Genomic DNA, 25,869 nt, shown 5'->3' with positions numbered 1-25,869 from the left:
CTCTTTTACCCTTGAATATCAGCTCGTAGAGGCATTTAATTGAAGTAAAAATGAAGATTTTTTTTTTTTGGAAAACAGGAAATATATTTCCTAACGGATATTTACTAATGGGAATAAAGTGTTCATCTGGTAGTGGTTGGGTTGGAGTAGGGGAGGGCTTTAGGGACAGGGACAAGTAATGTCCCAGTAAGGCAGCATCTATATATGTTTTTAATAAATTAAAGCAATAAGCCCCAAGCCGTAGTTTACAGTGAATTTAGAAAGGTAAGGGACGTTGTTAGGTACAAAGCATAGCGAAGGGCACAGGTTAATGTTTGTAGAGTCATTTACAATGGCTTTGAACACGGCTCAACCAATCAGAATCAATATCCATTCTATAAATGATCATATACACTATCTGATTAGTATCTGCCACTATTTGCACTACGTATGGTTGCACTTTATTTTACAGTACATCCACTTGCAATCTACTTGCCTAAGAAAGTATTGGGTATAAGTATATAAGGGAGCTACATGGGTTAAGTTTAGGTTAAGCGGTAGGTGCTCTTGAGATTTTACATACTACACCCTATTTTAATACCGATTATGAGCCATACCGGTTTGGCCCTTGTCAAAATCTCTCAGGTCTTTACTCCTGCCCACACCCACACGTTGACTTCGAGAACGGATTGTTGGCTTGCCATATAATCAACCCAGACCTTGACATGACACCTTGATAGTAAATTTTTCGCTTCAACTGTGAGTGGTCATAATGATTTGGTTCATCAGTGCATTATGGTATTTATATGATACTCTTAAGTATTTTAACAAATATTCTTGTAGCTTCATCTATGAGGAATGAAAGTGATAAGCAGTTTAGACAAATATTCTTGTAGCTTCATCTATGAGGAATGAAAGTGATAAGCAGTTTAGACATGTATGTGTGAAATTCTGGTTTTAATTATGAGCTTTCCAGTGTAGTATTTTAAGGGTTTAGTCAGTTACATTTTAAACACTATTGCTAGCCATTACATATTGCTAGCAAGTACAAACACAGACGTGGAGTTTAGAGGACATGGAAGGTGACTCAAATTGCCTCTGTTCTGCCATACACACTCCCTCAGGCCCTTTTAGTAGAAGTGTGTGTGTGTGCGGGGGGGATTCTCAGGGGCCGTATTGTTGGGCTTCAGGGCAGTTCTGCTGTGTGCTGTTCACTGAGATCAAGAGGGAGAACGCAGTGACACTGTGTTTAAAACATGAGTGATGACGTTTAAATATAAACCGTAATATCTCAGTACAGTCATTTCCTACACATGACCGCCTATGTACTATACATGGGATGGTTTAGAAAGAATCTCTTTCTGGATTATGAAACAAAGTTGAATCCGCTATAACACGGCTCTGCACAAAATAATCAATTTAAGAATCAATATTGGTTCATCAAAATGAAGATTGATTAAAAATATTTTGTTTACCTGTTCAGGGCTCAAGGCTAAGGATTTTTCTCTAAATGCGTATGAATGACACAGATGGCAACAGGTATAATAGGCTGCTGTCACTTTAAGAGCGAATGCACAGATCCAATATACTGTTACACATGCATTTTCTTTCTCAACTCTTATATTCACTTAAGACTATACGGACTTTGTTTATGAGGATACTCATCAAGACTGCATTTTGACAGTTCAAGCGCAAGAATTATTTCTCATCTTCTTGGGCTTAAATGGTTTAAAATTGCTCAAATGTTTAAATTGGCAAAACTTAACATGCAAATTATTGGGCTAGTGACAATTCTGTCAGATGTCCCAAGCATCTTTCACTCTGGCCTGGGCCATCAGGCAGTCTTTATCATCAAACCCTGCTGTTGTAGCTTATCTACGTGGTGAGTTTTAAAAAAAGAGACAAATACAGTCAAAACATGCCATCGGAGAAGTGCCAATTAAATGTCACTTTAAGGATTTTGGCCCTCCAAACTGTTTATGCCAAAACCAAAAATGTATTTTCGTTCAAATATTTCTGGTTGCCGAAATATCAGTGCATCACTAGCATTGTTATTTGAATAAATATAATATCTGATCTGTTTAGAGAAACAGTATTTGTCTTTGTTGTTCACCATTTGTCACAAGCAAATGCTAAAATGACGTTGAGATTTGGTTGAAATATTAGCTTCAGACGCCCGTGGCTGATGTCCCCACTGACATTGAGCGGTGTCTGTATTATAGATGTGCGCGTGTCTGGGATTGTCAGAATAAAACATTCTCTTGAGCTCTGCTGTACAGGCTCCATTTGTTTTCCAGATTTGAATCAAAGGTCACATTGAACATGGATATTTGCACTGGAATAAATTGGGCCAGCATTTTGAGCATCTGTGCATATGGTAATTCATCTCAGAGTGGTACTGGATGTCTTACTGCAGAAGAGACAGTGATGGGACAGTGAAAATGGGGAAGGTGTTTACAGAGGGACATGAGTTTTTAGTCAGTGTCTGATCAAAAATCAAATCGAGGTAATAAATTAAAGGCAACTTGAGTGCCAATAATATAGCTAGTAGAGATGCACCGATTACAAGTTTGACCTGCCGATACCAATTTTAGCCGATTCCGATTTAATTTTTTCTAACCACTTTACAGCAAAGACAAATAATTATTTTCTATCTTTTCTTTAATAGAACATTTTACATAGAACATAGAAAATTTTTTGAACAAATTAAATAAAATAGAACTACCGGTATATAAATTATTACTCCTGGTGTGGGAAATCCACACATATATAAGTGCAGTGTTATGGTATGGAAGAACCATTTTCTTTTCCATATATTCAACTAAAAAAATTAAAGTGATATTTACTTATTTAGGAAACTAAACTTCTGCATGAAAACAGTTAATGGCAATAAAATAATATATAAATAGCAAATAAAAATAAAATAAATATAGCCTTGCAGTATAAAGATGTTTCTCAAAACACACACACACACACACACAGGCCTATTGCAATCACTTGTACATCAATGGCAAGTTTTATTTCGCAAACAGTTGTTCTCTCGTCTGCCACATGTCCAGCCAGGCTAAACAATCACTTTAATTGAGCGCGAGCAGCGCTGCAAAAATAGACTCTGCGCCGAAACCCCACTTCACTGCTGTTCACGCGACGCTCCTGCTCAACGCTCACGCGCTGCTCCTGCTCTTGGTGTGAATGCACTCATTGATTAACATGCACGGCGGGGAAAAAAAACCCGCGCTGCTCACGCTTGCGGTGTGAAACTGGCGTAATTCACAAGGTTTCCTACATGTGCATTCCGTGTGCAGGTGTGATGCTGATGTTGCGTGATGTTAATCATGCGGCGCCCGAGTGCATTTGACCGGCAAAAAAATCGGAATATGTCAAACTGACCGGCCGGTTGCCGGTGTTGTGGCAAAAATTCTTTTAAACATCATCACTGCGTAAGAGACACTCAGAGTCAAATTAATAAAAAGAAAAGTATTTATTCTTGCAAGAATAGGTTCAGTCTAGTACACAGAAGTTACGCTGTGCAAGAGAGTGACACACAACAGGAAGATATGAGACAGCCTTTATACTGTTTTCAAGGTTCCTCCTCACCCGCTGTACCTTTCACCCACCCAGATAAGGTCCTTACTGCTGTTCAGTTTCTACTTAAAGACACAAACTGGTACTGAAATAAACTGGCCAAACTGACCGTCTCTAAGGTCAGGGGTCCTGTCAAATATGTTCCTGAAACGTCACGCACAAGCATGTACACACATATACTTTTATACATTGAATAGGTTCTTTCTCTAATGATACCTGTTTGGGATCAATGACTATTAAAATTTCCACTACACCGGTCATGGCCGATCACGTGAAAATCGGCCGATTCAGGTCACCAGCCGATCAATCGGTGCATCTCTAATATCTAGCCTGTCAAAGCCAGACTTGCTGTTGGCATATTGTCTGGTCAATTTAGAAGCTTATCTTCACCATTTAGACAGGAACCGACCGTCTGACTGACATGTAAGCAACCAGAAACAGTTGATGCTCAAATAACAGCCCAGATTGTAAAACATTACCATCTCTGTGCAGCTATTTGAATCACACCAAATAAATTAAAGGAAATGTGTTATTCATTCAAAATGTCTCGTTACTGAAACAATTTGTGGTTGAATAATTGCCATGGCTGATATAAGGGGCTTTTGCACCTGAGGAACCTTTTCAGAGTTCCTACAACTATTTGTGGAAGTACCTGGATTTTGGCCAGTTTGCACCACAGCAACTAGGAACGATTTTAATTCTAGGAACTCCTTTTGGAGGAATTAATTTAACTCCTACTTCTGAGTAGGGTCTAAAACCAGCACTATATGAACTATCCGTGACGTTACTGTACGCTGATTGGCCGAACACACCCAAAATACCAGCACCCGCCATTTAAAAAAACCTGTGTGTAAATCCAGATTGGGCCTCTTAACCTTTACGCTAAGGAAGAAATCCAACACAACTTTGAGGGGACCAAGCGAACATGATTATGTATTTCTGCTCAGCTAGCAACACTGGATATCAACCATACGGCATACGCTAATACCTTTTCATTACTGCCTAATTTCTATTAGATCGTAAACTGATGAACACGGAGAATGCGAGTGCTGTGTACTCAGCCTCTGGTATCTCAGCGCAGCCAAAATAAAGGTCTGCCGTGCCGTCAAAATAAGTCACAACAACAAGCGCGGCTTACGTCACTTCAGAGTTCCTACTTGCAGTGCGAATGCTACCAGGAAAATGTTCCTAAGGGTTCCTAACCATTATTTCTCAGGGAACCAACCTGGTGGCTAGTTCCTAGAACTAAATTCCTAGAACTACTCGGTGTGAAAGCCCCTATAATGGCGATATTTGCCATTTTAAAGGTAGGGTAGGCAATTTCGGAGAGGCTAGCAATAGCAAGTTAGCTTTGAAAGCATAAGATCCCACCCTCCCTTTAGAGCGTCTCCAAGGTCATGGCTCCTTCAAAACACATGAACGCGTGCAGCAGTGTCTGCAAATTGTCACATAAATGACCTATTGTCTCAAAACAAAAAACTATAACAATGAACGTAAACAACTTGCAGAGCTCTAGTTGTACCACCTGACTGCTGCAGATTCATTTCAGCGTTGTCAGACTCGGACTTATGAGTTTTTATGTCAACACTGAGGACTTGAACAGCTCCAGGTAGAACATCACGGGTTGCCATCTCATAATTATGTTTACGACATGGCGTAAACGCAGCATAAGCTGGTTGTTTTAGGTCAGGAGGAACTGTAAAAGGTGTCTGCTGTTTGTTATTTTGGCTCTCGGTGACTGTGTGTCTACAACTCTGCATAGCCTTACGGAGCGCGCTGATGAAGTGTGATGTCTGCACGACGAGGGTGCGCGGAGGTATGAACATACATATGTTGACAGGCAGGTCAACATTCGGACCGAATGCAATGATTGGACAAACATTTTTTTGGTCCTGAGACTTCCACAGCAGATATATGTACTTTTTATTTATTTTTTATTTTAGCCCATATTTTATTGATTGCTATCAGGATGTAAAGAGAGGTTCAATCAATCTAACAAAAAGTGCTTCTAAAACAAATTGCCTACCCTACCTTTAATTCTTGGCTAAGGGCCGAAGTGGGGCTTTTATTTTGACATCCCTGAGATCTCCTGTGCCTGAGTACAGGTTCTGAGGAGCATGACGCTCAGCGAACAGCGAGCGGTGCTGTCTAAGGCTGACAGATTTCTGCTTCATAGTGTTTGTCTGAATATTACATTGAATAAAATGTTGAATTATTTCGTTATGCATAAAACAATAATAAACATTTACTCTGAAAATTTGACTTATGAAAGGATATAAAGTTATTTTGCAACCATCAGCAATACAGTGATTGAAACTGAACTTTTTATAATTTTGGGTTTGTTTAATAGTGCACAGGATAATAACTCTGTGTCATAAATCTCTCAAAGTTCACACATTGCTTTTACTGCTATGGAAATGTCTCTTGGGTTGATTAAGTTGTATTTGCTGCATAATTGCTTTGTGATGAATACTTTATTTGTTTGTGAACTGGTGGTCTGGTTCATTAATCTTTTTCACTGTATAATCAGAGCTTGACTGATGTGCTGTCTGCATTAACACTTGAGTTGGTGTATGCTCGATTGTTTTTCTGATGAACAAGGTCTACTGGTTGAAAATGGATTAGAATATAATCAACAAAAACTAGTTTCACCATCATGAAATTTGAAGTTTTGACCTTTTTACTGTATAAAAAGGTCATGAATTGTCCACATGTGACGACTAGTTGTAGTATCTCGTATTATAGTGTTTATTTAGGACGGGTGTGTGTGGAGGGCAGCAGTACCTGGCAGGCGGCCTCAGGCAAACACTGTCACGTTAACTTTCAAACACGAACGGTTCATTTCCCCATAGACTTCTTGTCACTGTCAGTGCACCTAAGGCTATAAATCAATCCAAACACTCACTGACGTTTACAAAGCCTCCATTTGCTCGTTCTTTAATGTTTAGGGATGATTTAGAAAAGGTAATTAATGGAATAGCAGACTTTAAAAGTAGTAGAGTCAGCAGTGTTTATGACTCGGCATGCTACTTTTAAAGTGATGTCAAATATTTTGCATTACTCTTTATAATAGGTAACTAAATGCATTAAATAAGTGTTGACTGAGAATCTACATTATAGTATACTACAGAGTGGAAGGTGGAAGCCAATGCTTGACTTGTGGTAGAGCTGCACGATTTATTTATAAATAAATATTATTTATATACCTAATATAAACCTAATATACCTAAATTTGTTTGTCTTTGCAAAGCATTTTACACCAGACTGCTTTGTGAACAAGGGGCAATGCAAAACAGGTTTTGCTAAAAAGTTGTCACTCAAGGATGGATCAGTACAAATATGTCCGCGATCAAGCTTTCAGTGTCCGGAGTCATAGGCCTAACAGAGTTGTTTTAGGGATATAAAGTCTACCAGTTTATTAAGCACCCCCTGAAAAAGCATAAAGTCTGTATTTGTTTACTGTTAGTTGTAACGAGTGTTTTGTGTACTTCGCTGTGTATGTTGATGATAATGAAAGGGAGAGAGAGAGTTTATGGATAAGACTTTTAATTCACACTTATTGTGCTGTGTTTATTCAGCTCTTACAGTGATTATCTGGAGTGTAAACGGACGCTTCATCTTTTGTGTGATGTACAATAAACTTCATAATACTCATCAGTAAAGTTTTGGCCATCATTCGGACGCGGTCCGCTACAGCAGACTTGTATAGTGGATAAAAGCAAGGTGACAACATAAGTTATAACTGTAATTAAACTAAACTATTCACCCGTTCTATCTCCATACAGCATATTTTCTCTGGCTCTGTGGGCATTATTGTCCGACTCTGGTTTGCACTGAACACCGCTGACATTTCAGTGCATGAAATTGTCCTGTTTGTTAGTTGCATGAGCTCTTGAAGCTCTGCCCTCTAGTTTGCATTTAAAGGGACACAAAAACTGTGTATTTTTGCATATCCTCAAAAAGTGGCAATTTTAACATGCTATAAAAAATGACCTGTGGGGTATTTTGAGCTAAAACTTTGCATACACACTCTGGGGACTTCAGAGAATTGTTTTACATCTTGTAAAAAGGGGCATAATAGTGGCCCTTTAAGAGATTCGTTCAAAAACGATGATTCATCCAGTAATGAAAAAAATGTAGGCTGCATCCGAAATCGCATCCTTTCCTACTATATAGTTGGCGAGAAACAGTATGTGAAATAATAAGTCCGAAACCCACTGAACTCATAAAAGAGGGGGCAAAAATTCCCCGGATGACCTACTACTGTTCCTCCGGTGAAATTCTGAAGTGTGCATTCGATGGACACTTTACTATCCCATGAGGCCACGAGGAGGATTTATCAATGGCAGTGAAGTGACACGACGCGATGTACGCTGGTAGGTCACATGATGACAACATGGCACACGTTGTACGTCCGGATTACATTTATACTACACACACTACTATATAAATCATACTTTTTTAGCAGTCATGCAGTTGTTCATTCAAAATAAGTATCTACTCAATCAATTAACATTTTGTCAGAACCTCTAGTAAATTACATGTCATTTTGTTTAATAGTCTATTCAGAATCGTGTTCTCTATTCTAAAAAAATATAAAAATTGTTATTCTCAGTTTACCCAGAACCGTGCAACTCTAGCAATTAGTATTATTTTATTGTTTTGTTTAGATGTTAATCAGTAAATTCATTAAATAGAAAAAAAAAACATGCATCACTTTATTAAAAGTAATACTGATATTAGGGTAAATTTAATAACACTTTTACAGTCATAGATTTGAAACCATTCCTTGCGCCTCCTCATCACTTCACATTCCCAGAATATTCATTTCAGCTTCCACATGCTGTACAAATACAGTGTGGTTCACACAACATTAGCTCTGTTGTTACTGCTTTTAATGCATGACCGCCTGAACCTCCATTAGCTGTTTGCTAATTTAACCAGGAGAGTGCAAAAAAGTAATTCAGATCCACATTATATAACTAATTAAGTTTTGCCAATCTACTGAGCTCATAATTCATGTCCAGTTATTGGATTTCACCCCCTTTTTCTCTGACTTTTATGCTTGGCTTCTCTCTTTTTTTAAATGTAAAATGAAAACGCCAAACTCTTATAATAAAGTACTATGGTGGGACCATGAATCAGTGGGATGCCATGGTAATGAATTACCTTATCTTGGAAGTATCTAAAGAATCCCATGATACTTTTTGGTACTTTTTTGCTAGGAGCTTCAAACTTTATCAGTCTTGCTAAGGTTTCAGGTAAACAATGAATGTCTACACAACTTAAACTGAATATAATAATAATAATAACTTATATAGCGCCTTTCACGGGACCCAAGGACGCTTTACATATAGCTACATAAGGAATAAAGAATAAGGAAGAGAATATAATAAAATAAAATAAGAAATAAGTAGATAATAATAATTAATCAGTCCTGGTTAAATGCCTTTGTAAAGAGGTGGGTTTTTAGAAGGTTTTTTAAAATGTCCAGAGAGGGAGCATTTCGGATGTCTGCAGGAATGGAATTCCAGAGGATAGGGGCTGCGACGCTGAAGGCTCTGTCCCCAAAAGTCCGCAGTCTTGTGTGGGGGACAGAGAGCAGGCCCTTGTCAATGGACCGCAGGTTCCGTGAGGGGATATAGGGATGGAGAAGGTCCAGTAGATACCGGGGGGCAGTGGCATGAAGAGATTTATACGTGAGGAGCAGGATTTTGTAAGTGATGCGAAATTTGACCGGGAGCCAGTGTAGCTGGGTGAGGATTGGTGTAATGTGCTGCCTAGTGTGTGTTAGAACCCTGGCAGCCGAGTTCTGGACGTATTGTAGTCTTTCAAGAATCTTACTGGGTACCCCATACAGGAAACCATTGCAATAGTCCAAGCGAGAGGTGATGAAGGCGTGAATGAGTGACTCAGCCACAGGGTCTGAGAGTGATGGTCGTAGTCTGGAAATGTTTTTGAGGTGGTAGAAGGCAGATTTAGTAATGAGTTTGATGTGTGACTGAAAGGAGAGAGTGGAGTCAGAAATGACACCAAGGTTGCGGACTTCCTTGGAAGGAAAGATGGAGCAACCATCCACTTTGAGGATTAGACCACCTACCCTCGAGAGTAGCGGTTTGGGAGCCACAACCAATAGCTCTGTTTTGCTGCTGTTCAGGTTGAGTAAGTTAGATGACATCCAGGTTTTTATTTCATTCAGACAGTCAATAAGCGATGGTGGAGGGAGCTGAGTGGATGGTTTGGTGCTGATATACAGCTATGCGTCATCAGCATAACAGTGGAAACTAAGACCATGGTGACGTATTATCCACCTATGCAAAGTATCCCTGATGCTTTATCTAAATTAATGTTCTTTATCTCTTCTCTGAAACCTATTGAGCTGTATTACGGATTTGCTTTTCAATAGTTATTTATTAGAATAATTTATAATCAACATTTCTCTTAACTCATCAGGAATCTTGAATAAAATTTTTTGGGCTGGTATTTTTCACAATGTATTCTGGGATTGCCTTCTCAGTGAGGGAAACGTGATGCTTCCCTAGAATTTGACCAAAAAAGTATCTTGAATGCAGACATATGTATGCCTTACACTATATATTTATTCATGTTTTAATGTGCCTCTGGTTATAGGGCTATTTAGATGAATGCCAATGCTTTTTAGGTCTTGTAGAATCTGCTATTTCTGACCCAATTCATTTGCTGTCTTTCATGGCTGCAATAAGCTATGTTTTCCCAGGGAGTCAAAATACTATTTGGTAAATGGCAGTGGGCGGCATCACACGGGATCACACGGACCAAAACAAAACAGACATACTGACACGAAATGCACATTTTAAAGTAGAATAACTGGCTGTAGAAGTGTTTTTCAGAGAAACATGTACTTGAACTTAGCATGTTTCCTAAATCTCTGCAAACGTAGTATGGTATTTTTATGCTTTAGTACACTAAAAAAGAAAATACATACAGCACCTAATGCTGTATATGTGGACAGATCACTAGGTTATGGAAAGAAACCATTTTTATGTGAAGGGAGATTTTGTGATCTCAAAGACTCTGTTCTCTATAATTGAATTTATAGGTTATCTGACTTTTTGTTTTGTTTGATTTTGTGTTGAATAGAGTCTCCTGAAACGGATGCAGTGATGGACGTGGGCTCGGCAGAACCTTTGGACTCTGAAGTTCTGTATGACTGTGTGATCTGTGGTCAAAGCGGCCCGTCCACTGAAGATAGACCCACAGGACTGGTGGTACTGCTACAGGCTTCATCAGGTATCACACACGCCAAACCTTAACATCAGCATTGCAGCAGTGTCTATATCAACAATGGCTAGTATAAGTGGATTTTAGGCCAACTTTAAAACGGATAACATCAGGGCTTTTAGTAATGAAAAATAAATGTAATTTCAGTGATCAAAGATGAGTTCTAAGGGATTCAATTATTGACTACAGGGGGACTTAAGTTTTGTCTACTGAATGATCAACACCATGTATATATATTTTTTTTATAGTGCTTTTCAGAATACATATAGTTTCAAAGCAGCTGAACATCTACTGAACATCTCTATCTTTTTTTTAATTTGCGTAAGTCTCTACATCACCACTAGGACTGTGTGTAGCTTTCCAGCTTTCCATCTGCAGGTTCAGGTTGTGGTCCAGATCACTGGATCTCTTTAACTGTGCATTAAACCACCCATGAGTTTAAATTCACCCTCTTTACTCTACTTGTCTTAACAACAGTGTTTTAATTGCTTCTGTAACTTCTCAGCTGGTGCTGTGATAAAATTAACATTGTGTTTTATGAATAATCACTGGTCTTTGATTTGTCTGTTATGTGACTTTCGTACTCTTGAAACGCCTCAAGGTCAAGATGGCAACTTTCTAGCAGTCATGTCTGACTCTGTAGAGAAATTCTCTTCAGAAAATCAACAGTTCTTTGAGATTTGTTGGACTAACAGGCTTGTGATTTGGTCTGTTTTTAATTTTTATTGCTGAGTATTCTGTATGGTAGGGTATAGGGACAGCAAGCATCGGCGTGACATTCGTTACAGTTTTGACTTTGACGTGGTATTTCATTATAGTATACAAATGGTGAGTGCCATAAATGTGATTATGTCAGCTAATTAACATATGATTGGCATTTCTGAAGAGTGTGAATGTGTGTGTATTTCAGTGTTGGGGCACCGTTGTCGTAGTGACACGCCAAAGCGATTGCCCACTACAGATGAGGAACGCATCTACCCCGAGGACACATGTGGAGCAACCCATGATGTTAGACTGTCCCTTATGCAACGCTACTTTAAAGATGTATGTGCCATATATAAACGCACAATAACCTCTCTATAACACACTAACAATATAAAACTCAATCTGAAATATCTCAAACCTCTTTGTTCAGGCATATAAGTGCGATATGACTGCATAATCATGCATTTATCCATTTTCTTTTATTTTTTCGAGATGCTAAAATGTTTTAAATGCACCACCACTCATGCATGACATACTTTCATACAGGTACAACCTCATTACGGTTGCACACACATGCTTTAATAATGCAGTATACCACAAGAGGCCAATAAATTACACTGTTGTTACCTTAGTAAAGGTTTGTTAGGTACAGCATGACGTAGTTAAATCAATTTCTCATGCGTCATATTGCTTTTAATTCAGTGTCATTGTGTTTCTGGATCAATCCCATTGATTTTTGTTGTATGGAAAACCCCACTGCAAGTGAAAGTGGTAGCTTTGTGTTCAATATGAGTTTAATAATACATCAAATCTGAATGTGTTGTTAACAAGCCACTCATTAGGTCATGACTGATTTTCTGAAGTTTCTCTTTTTTTCCCATGTTCTCAATTTGCCAGAGTTCCTGTCTGCAGTCTGTGTCTGTTGGCTGGGACGGGGGTGTATATGTGCAGACGTGCGGCCACACTCTTCATATAGACTGTCACAAGTCCTACATGGAATCCTTACGGGTGAGAATCACTGTAAAGAGCTATAACTTATCAAGCCATTTATCATGCATTTGGAACAGTTATAGAGGAAGTCTTACTACAGTCAGGAAAAGTATATGTGCACAGTGACCCCACTCTCACAGCCCACCTAGCATTTGAACAGCTCTTAAATGATTTAACCCAACTGATGATTCTGGAATCATTCATCCAGCTGTCTAATATAAAGTGGCTTCTGATCTAGTGTCTGTCAAAACTGGAGTTTGACTCCCGTCAGAGACATATTCAGTATTCACCGTTCACACACTCTGTCAGCTGTATTTCAAACCTCAATTCATCATTTATGGAAATGTCTCATGGCACCGGAGACTTGTGAACCGCAGACTCTAGAGGGGAGGAACTGTCTTCATTGTCTGTTATACATAAAGACTATCAGTTTATCTGCTAAAAATGAATTTTAAGGATTCATTTTGTTTTACTTGTGTTAAATGTTGTTTAAGGTCTCTTCTCAAATGAACCTTTGGTGTGTTGTGCTTATGCTAATAAGGGCCGTCTGACATCACCATCTGCTTAATAATCTGTGACATGAGCATTGGCGCGTAGAGCAAGAGAATTTAGCTCTAGAATTATGAGCACTTTAGTGTCAGCCTCAGGAGATGCACACAAACCCCCAAAACTGATGCATATCACACACAAAAATACCAAGAGCTCCTTAAAGTCATAAGCTCCAGTGTTGTTCTGTTATTGACAAAGTGAATCATTCTCCAGGCAGTTTTCTTCCAATTGGCCTTATTCTGATCCAATTGTGTGTGTGTGATGACGTCATCCAAATTGTAGCATTAACTACAGTGTATCACAAAAAAAAATCTGCCCTCGAGCCAATTCCATACATAATTTTGTCTATTTCACAAATTTGTATCCTTTGCATTCCTGATCTCCCCAAATCTTTGGAAAATGGATGAGAGTAATGAGAAAACATGGCCAGCTTACTGCTTACAAAGTTTGCAAACAATTTAAATTCATAATAAATAAAAATGATAAAAAAATCCATTCAATCCATTCAAAAAATCCATTTGGAACCGGACCGAGACCACCTCTTCAGCTGGGTCTCTGTACGCTTGTTTGGTCCGCACCCGAGTGTGATTGATGTATTCACACCTGCCATAAAAGATCCGCACCAAGGGGTGAACCTAATTTGAGTTCGATTCAGTCAAACCAAACAAGACAGGTGTAAACACACCCTAGGTGTGAACGCTGCCATCCGAATCCTGGTGCGCACCAAACAATAGGACTGAAATCTTGAAAAGATGGGTCTTGTGCCGCTTCCAAATGAACTTGGGTGGTTTGAATGAAATATGAATGCAACACGGACCAAAGACATGTAAACAAACCAGAAACAGGACATGATGTCACAAGATGCGACCCTAAAAAGGACAGAGTGCTCAAGCATACCTGTTTTTTCTCATCATAGTCGTGATGTTGCCCATCACAGTTCAGTACAGGCGTCAGAACCATAATGAAATCCGACCATTCGGGTTATGAACAAATCTCAATGCCTTTAGGTTCGGTATCAAAATGCCAATGTGAATGCTAAGTGCACCAGAACTAAATGTTTTGGGTTTTTTTGGGTCCAAACTAAGTGAACCGAACTACAAGTGTGAACACATCTTAAACTACAGTGTGGATCAGACTTTTGGTCTCTATAAGAGGATATATGGTATACAATATTTTTTTATGTCTGGTGTGTTTTTTTTTATATATATATATATAAAGTAGTCTGCCTTAAACCTAACCATATTTGTTTATTCCTCAGAACGATCAGGTTCTTCAGGGGTTTTCTGTGGATAAGGGTGAGTTCACCTGTCCACTGTGTCGTCAGTTCGCCAACAGTGTTTTGCCCTGTCGTCCTGGGCGTGGGATTGAGACGGGCGCCTGGCACACTCCCAGTAACAAGAGCCTGTCCACACTGGTGAAGGAAGTGGAGGACCTTCAGGAGCAGCTGGGCATTTTCCCAGTAAGCGCCAGCGTAAAGCAGAGAGATCCCATACTGGTATTTATTAGAGCGCTCTCCCCTCCCCTCTTTTCTGTTCTGTTCATCTCATCCCTCCATCCTGATTCAGAGTAAGGACTGGTGTGCCATTAAACTCCATGTGATCTTCCATGCCCCACCAAATATTGTTGGGGTTTAACATCTCAAGCCAGTGTCATAGACTTGCATGTCAGGTCATTAAACTCACGCCTTCACAAATCTGGTGTGTTTTTTCCTTCCTCACAGGCGGAGTCCAACCTGAGTAAAGAGATGGAATCTGTTATAAAGGACATTAAAAACACCACACAGAAAAAATACATGGATTACGGGAAGAACCCAGGGTCACCTGACAACGACTTCCTGTTCATGTACTCCGTGGCCAGGTGAGAAAGAGCATCTATTTAAAGGAGAACTCCGGCGCAAAATGAACCTGGCGTGTAATAACACATCGGTACTGAGTCGACTGTTCTCTGGGATTTGTTTTCGTGATAATCGAATGTAAAGAGTTTTATCTCTAAAAACTGTTTCGCTTATAACGCTAGTATATGGGGCATATAATAAGTAAAAAGAGATTGTTAATACCACTAACAAAGCTCAAAATTTGCCCCACACTAACACGGTAGCTTAATGACTTGGAATCTCACAGATCAGCTCACTTAGCACGGCGTTCGTGGTTCGACTGGTCGAGACTGTTTCCCAAAGATGGCTCCTGCCTGTATACGCGATGGTACTGTCTTTATAAAGTATATTATTATTAAACTGTCTGTACACTTACAAAGTTCTCAGTGCTTCGGTTTGTCTGTAGAGACCCTCATTAAGCTACCGTGTTAGTGTGGGGCTATTTTTAGCTTTGTTAGTGGTATTAACTAGCGATCTCTTTTTACTTATTATATGCCCCATATACAAGCGTTATAATCTATACCGTTTTTAGAGATAAAACTCTTTACACTCGATTGTCACGAAAACAAATCCCAGAGAACAGTCGACTCGGTACCAATGTGTTATTACACCCCAGGTTCATTTTGCGCCGGAGTTCTCCTTTAAGACATAAATTGCACAGTTTTTCCACTTTTGTTTTATGGGTCAGTGTTTTTTAATTTAAGCTTCAGTGGCCTAATTATGTTTGGCATTAGAGGGAAGTTCAGTACAGCATAAAGTGTGCGTGTCTTGCATTACAGATGCTCTGATGTAATGACAGTGTTTATATTCTTGGTAAAATTTGTAAAAAAATAAAATAAATAAAAGTTGTTTAAATGGCATCATTTTAGTTTGTGCTTTGTTCTTCAATATGATCAGTGTTTCCTGGAGGAAAAGTATAATGTTTGTTATATTCAGCAGTGTCGAAAAAGGGGAAAATATGGAATTGACTGATTTTTACCACCTCATATATATTATTTGTTTTGTATGTTTGTACTTTCTTTCCCGTGTTTCGTTCATCCATTCTTTCTTAGTTTCTTTTGTTTGTTTGTATTGTTCAGTGTTTAGTTAGCTTGTTCTTCCTTTTGTTGTTTTTCACTGTTTGTTTGTTCTTTGGTTCATTCTTTTGTTTGCTTGTGCTTTGATTCATTTTTTTCCCCCTTATTTCATTTGTTCTATTGTCTACTTTCTCATTCTTTCTTGCTGTCTTTTCTATGTTCCACTCTTTTATTTGTGTTGTTCATTCTTTATTCTCTCTCTCACAGGACAAATCTGGAGTTAGAGTTGGTTCATCGTGGGGGGGATCTATGCAGTGGGGGGGCCAGTGCTGCCGCCAAACGCTCCTGTCTCAGTGAGTTTCTCTTTTTTTCCCTCTTTTTGTTTTCTGAGTTTGATATATATATATATATATTTTTTATTATTACATTTTATAGATTGTTATCAGTGTACAATTTGAGTTACAAAATGTCAACATTTCCAGAGAATACTAACAGCTTTGTTAGGAAATAATGCAGAATTAGGGTTTGTTCACAATTGTGGTTCTCTTGGTTTGTCTGGTTCGATCCCAAAAAAAAAGAAAATAATACATTTAGTCCTTTTTTCGATTAGCATTCACACTGTCATTTATTTAACACCAAACCTTAAGATAAAAGGCAAAATGAGAAGTTCACATCCTGATTGGACTCGCAAGCCTTTATGATTCATATTTTGCAACGGAACTCACTGAACATTCAAAACAGTGCTGTGCGCTCAATGCACTCGTTGTATGCGTTTACATATTGTGGTATTTTTTAGCAGTTGAGAACTCATAAAGAGGTCATAAAATGTCAAAACAGCGGCAGGAATTCCACCGTTGCACACACTAACGCATCTGCTGCAAGGAGATAGCGGTTCTAATGCCTTTACCGAACTGTAATGGACAACATTGCAACTATGACGAGAAGAATCGGTAATGAATAATATATGTTCATTTTTAAAGTTATCGTTAGCGGGCCAATAAGAAAATTTGGCTGATATATTAATGCATTATTTACTTCAGCTGAGACACTTCAGATGCACACTGTTTACTATGATGTTTTTGAATTGCTTGAAATATGATACTTGAAATATGATTGGAATCACTTCAAAAAATTAAAATACAGTAAAGTGCAACATGTGCAGTGCAAGTCTGTCATAAAGACTACATAAAATTATAATGAGAACATTATAATTGTGTGCTTGAGACATGGTGAAACTTTTGTTTTTGTTATCAGGCTCTCAAAAATTATATATAAATTTGGATTAAGATTTATCGCACAATATATCGGTTATCGACTTTCAAATATACAGAATTATCGGTTATCAGCATTGGCCAAATTTTTAATATCGGTGCATCCATACTTTTTAGGATTGCATCTTGTGACATTACATCCTGCATTTGGTTTGGTCGGTCTCGATCTGCTTGTTTGGTACCAACAGAGCAATCGCACAAGAGTTTGTCTTAATCGAACCAAACTTAATGTCATCTTTTTTTTTGTTTTACTATTTTGTGTCAGGCTGCCAGGCTTGGTCATTCTGTGATTTTCAGCATCTTAACAGTGCCCACTTGGCAGATGTTGTCAGTTCCCAAATCCATGTCAGCATTGATAATTGAAAAAAAACATGTTCACTTTTGTGAATTGAGTAAATGTATTTGTTTAATTACAGAAGTTTTGTGTATGTTTCATTTGCGATTCTCCGCATGTCAGGCACACTGCTCTTTAGATATGACGTTGACCTTGAATGTGTCAGCCACTGGTCCTGAACTTATTACACTTTAATTATCTGGAGTAATCTGAAGTTCACTGTCTTCAATTTAGTGTTCAAGGATACAAAGAGTTCATTGATAGGGCCTTAAGGGGATTCAACCTTGCAGTTACCAGCCTTGAACCTTAACCACTACACAAGCCACCACCAATGAAATTTCCCAAGTGGACTCTACTGTCCATGATTCAAATGGGAACGGACTGTTCTAATTGTTCAGGAATGGCATTCTTCTGGGATGATGAACTGTGGATGATATATCTGTATGCTGATGGACTGGATGCAAGGAGAATATTGAGACTGCTGTTGTTGGATTTTTGCAGTCAAGACCAGTCAATCGACACACATCCGCACACTGGCTCTGTATAAATGAGTGTGTGTGCAGACTTTGAGCTGTTATGAAAAAATCCTGACACTCAAGCGCAGCTGAAGAGATTTCACACTCCAGCAAAGCCTCCATTAAACACATCCATAGAGAGGGCCAGATTTAATTTTTCTCTTACTAAGCTCTTATGTACTGAGACTAAGAAAATAGAAAGTATGGACAAAGAAAGACAACATGAGTGGTTTATGCAGATCTCACCGCCATATTGTTAGTGTTGCGAGTGGTTGTTAGTAGGGATGTCCCGATCAGGTTTTCAATCAATCCGAGTCGTTGAATATTGAGTGAATATTGACCCGATACTGAGTCTTAATCTGATACTTGTATTTTCTTAGTGTTTGCACACTTCAAGTACATTAAAGTTATTAAAATCAAGCCAATGTGTGCAGAGAGTTCCTCAAAGGCTCGAATGTAAAAAAGGGGCATCAGTCACCATGGAGTAATTCCAATATGACAATTATTTACTACAGTAATTATATTTATAGGATATATTTTTACACACACACACTGCCGTTCCAAAGTTTGGGATCGGTACAAATTTGTTAGTCTCTTATGTTCACCAAGCAGCATTTATTTGATTAAAAACAACAACAGAACAGTAAGATTGTGAAATACTATTACAATTTTAAATAACTGTTTTCTATTTGAATATATTATAAAATGTAATTTATTCCTGTGATCAAAGCTGAACTTCCAGCACCATCACTCCAGTCTTCAGTGTCACATGATCCTTCAGAAATCATTCTAATATGCAGATTTGATGCTCAAGAAACATTTCTGTTTATTATCAATGTTGAAAACTGGTGTAAAATTTTTTTATTTCAGGATTCTTTGATGAAAACAGCATTTTGCCACATAAATAGTTATGAAGATAGGAGATATTGATCTGAGATGAAACTTTTTTAAAATCGTACCCGTTTGTTATCTTATAGATTAGAGTGTTCAAAACAAGTCGCAAAATGGCAGCAGCTGCGTTTGTATGAAACAAGAGCGCGAAAGCGCCATACCTGATGACAGGATTTAATAAATCTAAGTTTTAATAATTAATTGGCTCACCCAACGCAAAACTTCCATGTGGAAAAAATGTTCCTAGCAAGCGTATATCGCTGCGTTGTCTGTTTTCAGCGGTTGTTATCGAGGAATGACATATTGCCGGATGGCGCGGTTGACCTATCAGAATCAAGTAATCAGACAGACCATGGTATAAAAAGAAACATCACACTTGTCCAAAAATGTCCATGGAACTGTACAGAACAATTTACATGACGAAGTTTAAAAGTTAAGGTTATTGATTTGTTCAGGTCAAAGTGGCTTGTTAGATGTCCTCTAGTTCAGTCAGAGTCATTATCGAAGGCACGAACTGACAGCAGTGGGATAGAACAGAGGGATTCTGGGTTGTATTTTGGAGAATTTGAGTGTCATTTCATGTCAAATGTTTCTCTACATGTTAGTGTAGATTGGAGGTCATTCACTTTTACCAGTTGAACATCTAAGACTCTCTCTCGCTCGTGTTTCGTGTCTGTGTGTGATTGATGGCGTGTGAAGAGGTAATCACAGGTGTGTGGAGACACAAGATCAATATGGAGCCGGTGTGTGTGTGTGTGTGTGTGTGTGTGTGTGTGTGTGTGTGTGTGTGTGTGTGTGTGTGTGTGTGTGTGTGTGTGTGTGTGTGTGTGTGTGTGTGTGTGTGTGTGTGTGTGTGTGTGTGTGTGTGTGTGTGTGTGTGTGTGTGTGTGTGTGAGGATAGGCGGTGGAGAGACAGATGTGAACGAGGAATAGAGTGATGCAGAGGTCTCGGTTTCAGCTGTCAGGCTTCATGATGAAGTGATTGGGAAATGGGTAGAAACGAGGATGGAGGAATGGAATAAATATCTGAAGATCTCTCATATTTCCTTGTGCCATCATGTCTGAGGTTTAGAGGGCATCCACAAACAATTTTGCAATAGAACAAAATGCTAACAGATTTTTAACACCTTAACGTATTGCTAGTTGTCTGAGAAATGAGGGAAGGAGGCAGACCCTTAAAAATGTATGTTAGGACCGTGCATTAGAGCGGCTTTAACCCTGTCTTTGTTTAAGAGTAATTTATGATAGTTTTACTGTTTGATGAACTCGCTTGAAATGTGTTTTAGCATGTTTGAACTAAAAAAAATAAAAAATAAATCTTAAACTGTTTTTGAGACTCCCAAAGGTGTTATCAAGATGGTGAGTTCTTCATAACTTAGTGATGGCCTGTAGGTGGTGCTATTGCTCTCTCATGAGTCTGTAGATAAGTCAGCTTCTTGAATGTTACTGGTGTTTTATTGAGTCTGAGAGAGCTTTCACTTCTTTTGTGGCATTTACAGGAGAAAAAATAGTAATTAAAGGCTGAAATAGTGTAAATGTCCCTTATTATGTTACTGTCTAAATCACACGACATTGCAGTCACAAACTGTTCACATACACTAGATGTCCTGCTCACAGAAATAGATTAATGAACTACCATTTTTAGAGTGGTTGATGAGTGTATGCGGACATAAGTTTCAGTCATCTTAGGCATGTTGGGAATAGAATGATAACATATTAAAAAAATTTATCGGTTTCAACAAAGATATTAAGGAGCACACATGTTTTCAACAACGATAATAAAAAAATGTTTTTTGAGCACCAAATCATCAATATAGAATATATTTCTGAAGGATCATGTGACACTGAAGACTGGAGTGATGATGCTGAAAAATCAACTTTGATCACAGGAATAAATTACTTTTTAAAAATATTTAACAAAAGAAAACAGTTATTTTAAATATCAATTGTATTGCTTCAAATAAATAAATAATATATTTCATCAATTAAATGGTTTACTAAAGCTTGCAGACCCCAAGCTTTAAAAAACGGTAGTGTATATGCAGTGTAAATACTGCAGAAATGGTACAAGTCGTATGAGATTACAAACACAGCCACATGTTCTTCTCCTTGTCGTCATCCTTGAAACCTCATTTGGACGAATGTTTTTTTGTTTTGTTCCCAGCAGCGGGTCTGTCTTGAGTTTGTGTTGTAATCTGTGAGGTAAAGTTGCAGGTTCTTCAGGCTTTGAGAGTGTCAGGTGTAATGCCTTTAACATGTTCTGTCCAGCATGTGTTAAACGCATTGATCTTTGTGAAAAAGGACAAGTTTTCATGAGGTCTAATGTCTGTCACTTCCTCCCACACACCTAGAGGCTTTACGCAAACTCCATTTATAATGTTACACACACTAACACTTGTGTGTGTGTGTGTTCTCTCTGTTTCAGATCAGCTGTTTCATGTGCTGGCCATGCACATGCGTCTCTACAGCATAGATTCAGCATACAACCCCTGGACCAGACTCACACAGACCACGCACAGCAGAGAGCCTGAGTGAGTACACACACACACACACACACACACACACACACACACTTGTTTCACTATATTAGTGAGGACGTTGCATAGACTTCCATTGATTTTATATCAGGTTAATGCTATTTTCTATGACCTAATCCAACCCCTCCCCTGAACCTACACATCACAGAAATATGTGCAAAATTCTCATTTTAAACAAAAACATCCTTATAAGCCTAATCTTGAGTTTTAAGCCTCTGTTGTCATGTTATTTCACTATATAAGTGTGGACGTTTTGCCCTCACAAGTATAGCCAAATGTACATGCACATTTCCTGAACTGATCCTGATCAGAGATCAATCCTTTTTATGAAATCATGTTACATTTCTGAACTCATACTGTAGAACTGTACTACCCATAATCCTACAGAGAAATCCAGCAATCAGAGAATTTACTGTAATTACGGAATTTGGACAAAAGAACTTGTGCGAGTGCTTACTCCCATGATGCATTGCCAGTAAAATAGGATGCATTAAATTGATCATTTACAATGTTACAAAATATTTCTATTTCAAATAAATGCTCCTTTTGTGTACTTTCTTTTCATCAAAGACTATAAATGAATCGTTCTATTCATTTCAACACTGATTATAAAAGTAGTAAGAACTGTTTTTTTTTTGTATCAAATCAGCATATTAGAATGATTTCTGAGTAATGAGTAAGGATGCTGAAAATTCAACTTTAATCACAGTAATAAATTACATTTTGAAATATATTCAAAAAGACTTTATTTGTCCAAAACCAGATTTTTGTACACTAGTGTAGATTTTAAAGTACAATTATGTCAATACATTACATTAGCATTTACTGCGCTGAATTTAATAATTTATTTACTTAAATAAATAAATACATGGTTTCCATGATTTTCATTACTGAATTACAGTATTACATCTGAATGTTTTAAAATATATACTGTTTTTAAAGTTCTTAATATATTTGTAATTCACAAAGTTTTGCACACAAAAAAAACAGTGAGACCAGTGAAGTCTGATTCACAAACAAATGACTATTTATTTTATTTAATCAGTCAAAAAGACTCAAACTTGACTGAATACTGATAACAGTACACAGACACAGAAGAGTTTTGCTCCTATAAAATTGCATTGTATTTAAAAAAAGAAAAGAACATGACAACATTTGCTAAAAGAAGTATTCTTGTTACTCACTGGCTTTTATGGTGTTGCTGCTGCATCTTTTTGAAAGAGAGAGAGAGACATTAGAGCAAATGGGGTTTCCATAGATACCAATAACTGCTGCATCTCGCAAATGATGGTGTGCAGCACTACATGTCTTGAGTGCTGTGGTTTATTTGGAGGGTTTATGGCTGTGTGGAGGTTACTGCTCATCACGTCTCCTGTTTAAAAGGCACTTAACACTCTCGGGCTGGCTAAGTGGCCTCATTTCTCCTGCGTCCGGGCGCTAACGCAGTGTTTTCACCCGCGCGTCTCTTAGGACTGTTAGCCGGGCTGGACTTCGACTCCGAGGGGAGGAAGATGTATTTATAAATGCCTTGTTTGGGGCTTTTGAAGGAAAACTCTGTCACTATAACCCTCGGGCACATCCGCTGAGTTTAGAATAAAACCGCTGCTGTCCCGGTTTCTGCCTGCCCGTAATCACTGTCCAAACACAACTCTCAGATAATCTTGTTTCTGTTTGACAAGTGAAGTCATTGAATGTCATTGTGCGTGTGTGTGTTTGAGTGAATTATTTGAGTGTTTGCAGTAGTGTCCAAACACCATTTAGGGCCAATATGCACAAAAGCTCGGTTCAGATTTCTGCTCTAATGGACAGCACTCAGTCCCACACACTCAAATAGTTTTAAATATAAGTGAATAAATAAATATTTGCTCTTCTGTTTTCTTTATATTTTAATTGCGGTATTGGGCTTTTTATATGTAACCTGCCCACCTACTGTACATTTACAGTAAAATTGTATTGAAAGGATTTGAAGCCTCATGAATATTCGCCCACAGTGATGGTCCTGTTTTTACATAATAATGTAAGTTGTGCTGTTGTGCGTGCAAGATAGTGTCGTCTGTAGATCACATAGTTTCATGCTCCCAAGTTAAAAATGCTGTGTACATTTGATGTTGTGTGTTTCTCTCTGCAGCATTTAGTGTTGTACTGTTGTATGATTCTGTGTTTTGTGTGCAGGTTCTGTGATGATGAACGTCCTGAGGTGCCCATGCTCTTCAGAGACGTCCCGTCCCTCCTCATCATCTTCATCCTCACCATGCCTCAGCCTTTACGCAAAGGTAACACACACACACACACACACACACACACACACACACACACACACACACACACACACACAAAGTAACATGACAGATTAACAGTTAATGATAAAAATTTGATTTAAAAAGGAAAATGTTCAATCAAAAACAATCAGTCTTGTGATGCACAAGGCCAACCAGCAGAAAACACATGAGAGCATATTACCATGAATCTCTCTGCTAGATGTACTGAAACGTCTTCCTCTTTCCCTCACACACCCTACCCTTCACGTGTGACTTTAGTCTTTAGATGGGCCAGGACTGTCTTGGCTAATCACTAATTATTGATTGACTCAAATAAGCATCATGTGTTTTGTCATTGTGAGCAGAGGATCGATTCGGGTCCATCAGTCTGAAGACGCAAGACGATAAAGCTCATATTAGAACAGAAACAGGCTGTGCATGTTAGAGAAGAGTTTAGTGCCGTCACAAAGAAACGCGCGTGTGCGTGCGTGCGTGTGCGTGTGTGTGTGTGTGTGTGTGTCTGGTGAGGATGTTAATGGAGTGTGTGTGTGTGTGTGTGTGTGTGTGTGTGTGTGTGTGTGTGTGTGTGTGTGTGTGTGTGTGTGGCTTTTCATCTCACAACTGGTCTTAACACCTGCTACATGAACACAAGGGCTAATTACCCTCTCCAAAAAAAAATCAGATGTCCTTTTTCTGTACAGTCACATGATTGATTTTTGTGTGTCTTAACAAAAGACCCATGATTCTCTTGAAAGCTCTGCTGTCTGTAGAGCTGTTTGAGTGGGTGTCTCTCTGTGCATCTTGTTATTGGAACAGATGCTTTTATTGAAGGATGCAACTGACATTTTTACAGTTTGGGGGACCAAAGTAAAAGTTTAAGAATTGATAGAATGATATTGTAGTTATTGCCCCACTTTTATTCATAGACTTTACAAATATGCTGTCTACTGTAATTAGTATATGAACACCATAATTTGTGAGGAACAGAAGTCCAGTCCAGTTTAAATTGTCCTATTGTCTCAAGGTCTCAGGTCGTTCAAAGCACAACCGTTTTCAACATTGATAATAACAATACATGTTTATTGAGCATCAAATCAGCATATTAGAATGATTTCTGAAAGGTCATGTGACACTGAAGACTGGAGTAATGATGCTGAAAATTCAGCTTTGATCACAGTAAAATATACTGTATATCAAAATAGGAAACATATACATATTATATATAAAATATATCTCTAACCCCAAACTTTACGTGAATGAACCTCATTGGTTCTCGCACCCCAAGTGAACATGCGTGAGTTGATGAATGTTTATAACTGAATAAGTCAAGTCAATAAAAGGCTAAACTAAATCTGTTCATCATAAAGCGATAAAAAAAAAAAACATTCTTCAGAATATTTGGACTGAACCGCTCGATTCATATGGATTAGTGTAATGATCTCTTTATGAACTTTTTGAAGTGTCAAAGTGGTAGTTGCGTAGCTGTCAATGTAGGGACAGAAATCTCTCAGATTTAATCAAAAAGTTATTCATTTGTGTTCCAAAGATAAATGAAAGTCTTACAGGTTTGGGATGACATGAGGGTGATAAATGACAGAAATTTCATTTTTGCTTTATGTCACTGTCATATAGCACATATGTCAATGTACTTCATATTGACTCGCCATGTTAAATATGCTGTCTCTTTGTTATGAAGCAATTTCATTAACAGTGGCTGAGATAACACAAGATTTAATACCACGTTTTCAGGTATATTAGATTTGTTAACCTAACATTGTGGCGTGGGTTAAAAACATTAAGTTCTTAAAGGACAAGTTCGGTATTTTACAATTAAAGTCCTGTTTTAAGATCGTTTCTGATGAAATAGAACGGTTAAGATTGAAATTTGGACAAATGTTGCTGTCCCGAGAATTTTCGGTTTCTGTGTTAGCACCCCCCACCTATACAATGGTTTCATAGGGGCACTGGAACAATATCATTCATAAAACGCATTAAACTTTAGTTTACAAAGACGTGAAACTCACTGAGTGGTCTGGGGTGTTCACTGATATTCTCACACAAAAAAAAAGTTTAATGCGTTTTATGAATGATTGTTCCAGTGCCCCT

General features: G+C 38.2%; 1 protein-coding gene across 6 annotated transcripts in view; it reads left to right on the top strand.

Moving 5' to 3' along the window:
* Positions 1–25,869, top strand: part of ubr3 (ubiquitin protein ligase E3 component n-recognin 3) — an 81,718-nt gene that overhangs the window by 42,257 nt on the left and 13,592 nt on the right. For 4 of the 6 annotated variants that reach the window (XR_013197052.1, XM_077215134.1, XM_077215135.1 and 1 more), the window contains 8 exons: positions 10,684–10,833; positions 11,735–11,868; positions 12,427–12,537; positions 14,327–14,563; positions 14,789–14,925; positions 16,225–16,310; positions 21,394–21,499; positions 23,678–23,778. Coding sequence is in view for 5 of the 6 variants with exons in the window: in XM_077215134.1 (XP_077071249.1) it covers positions 10,684–10,833; positions 11,735–11,868; positions 12,427–12,537; positions 14,327–14,563; positions 14,789–14,925; positions 16,225–16,310; positions 21,394–21,499; positions 23,678–23,778 (1,062 nt within the window). In the remaining variant the exon portion in view is untranslated. The remainder of the gene's footprint in view (positions 1–10,683; positions 10,834–11,734; positions 11,869–12,426; positions 12,538–14,326; positions 14,564–14,788; positions 14,926–16,224; positions 16,311–21,393; positions 21,500–23,677; positions 23,779–25,869) is intronic. The other 2 variants (XM_077215138.1, XM_077215137.1) reach the window with 1 other exon arrangement.

The sequence above is a fragment of the Siphateles boraxobius genome, unplaced genomic scaffold (genome assembly GCF_051911475.1).
Source record: "Siphateles boraxobius isolate OS27281-9 unplaced genomic scaffold, OSU_SipBor_1 7, whole genome shotgun sequence".
In the NCBI taxonomy this organism is placed as follows: domain Eukaryota; kingdom Metazoa; phylum Chordata; class Actinopteri; order Cypriniformes; family Leuciscidae; genus Siphateles; species Siphateles boraxobius.
The sequence above is the reverse complement of the archived record's forward strand: the minus strand, read 5'-3'. Positions and strand labels throughout refer to the sequence as shown.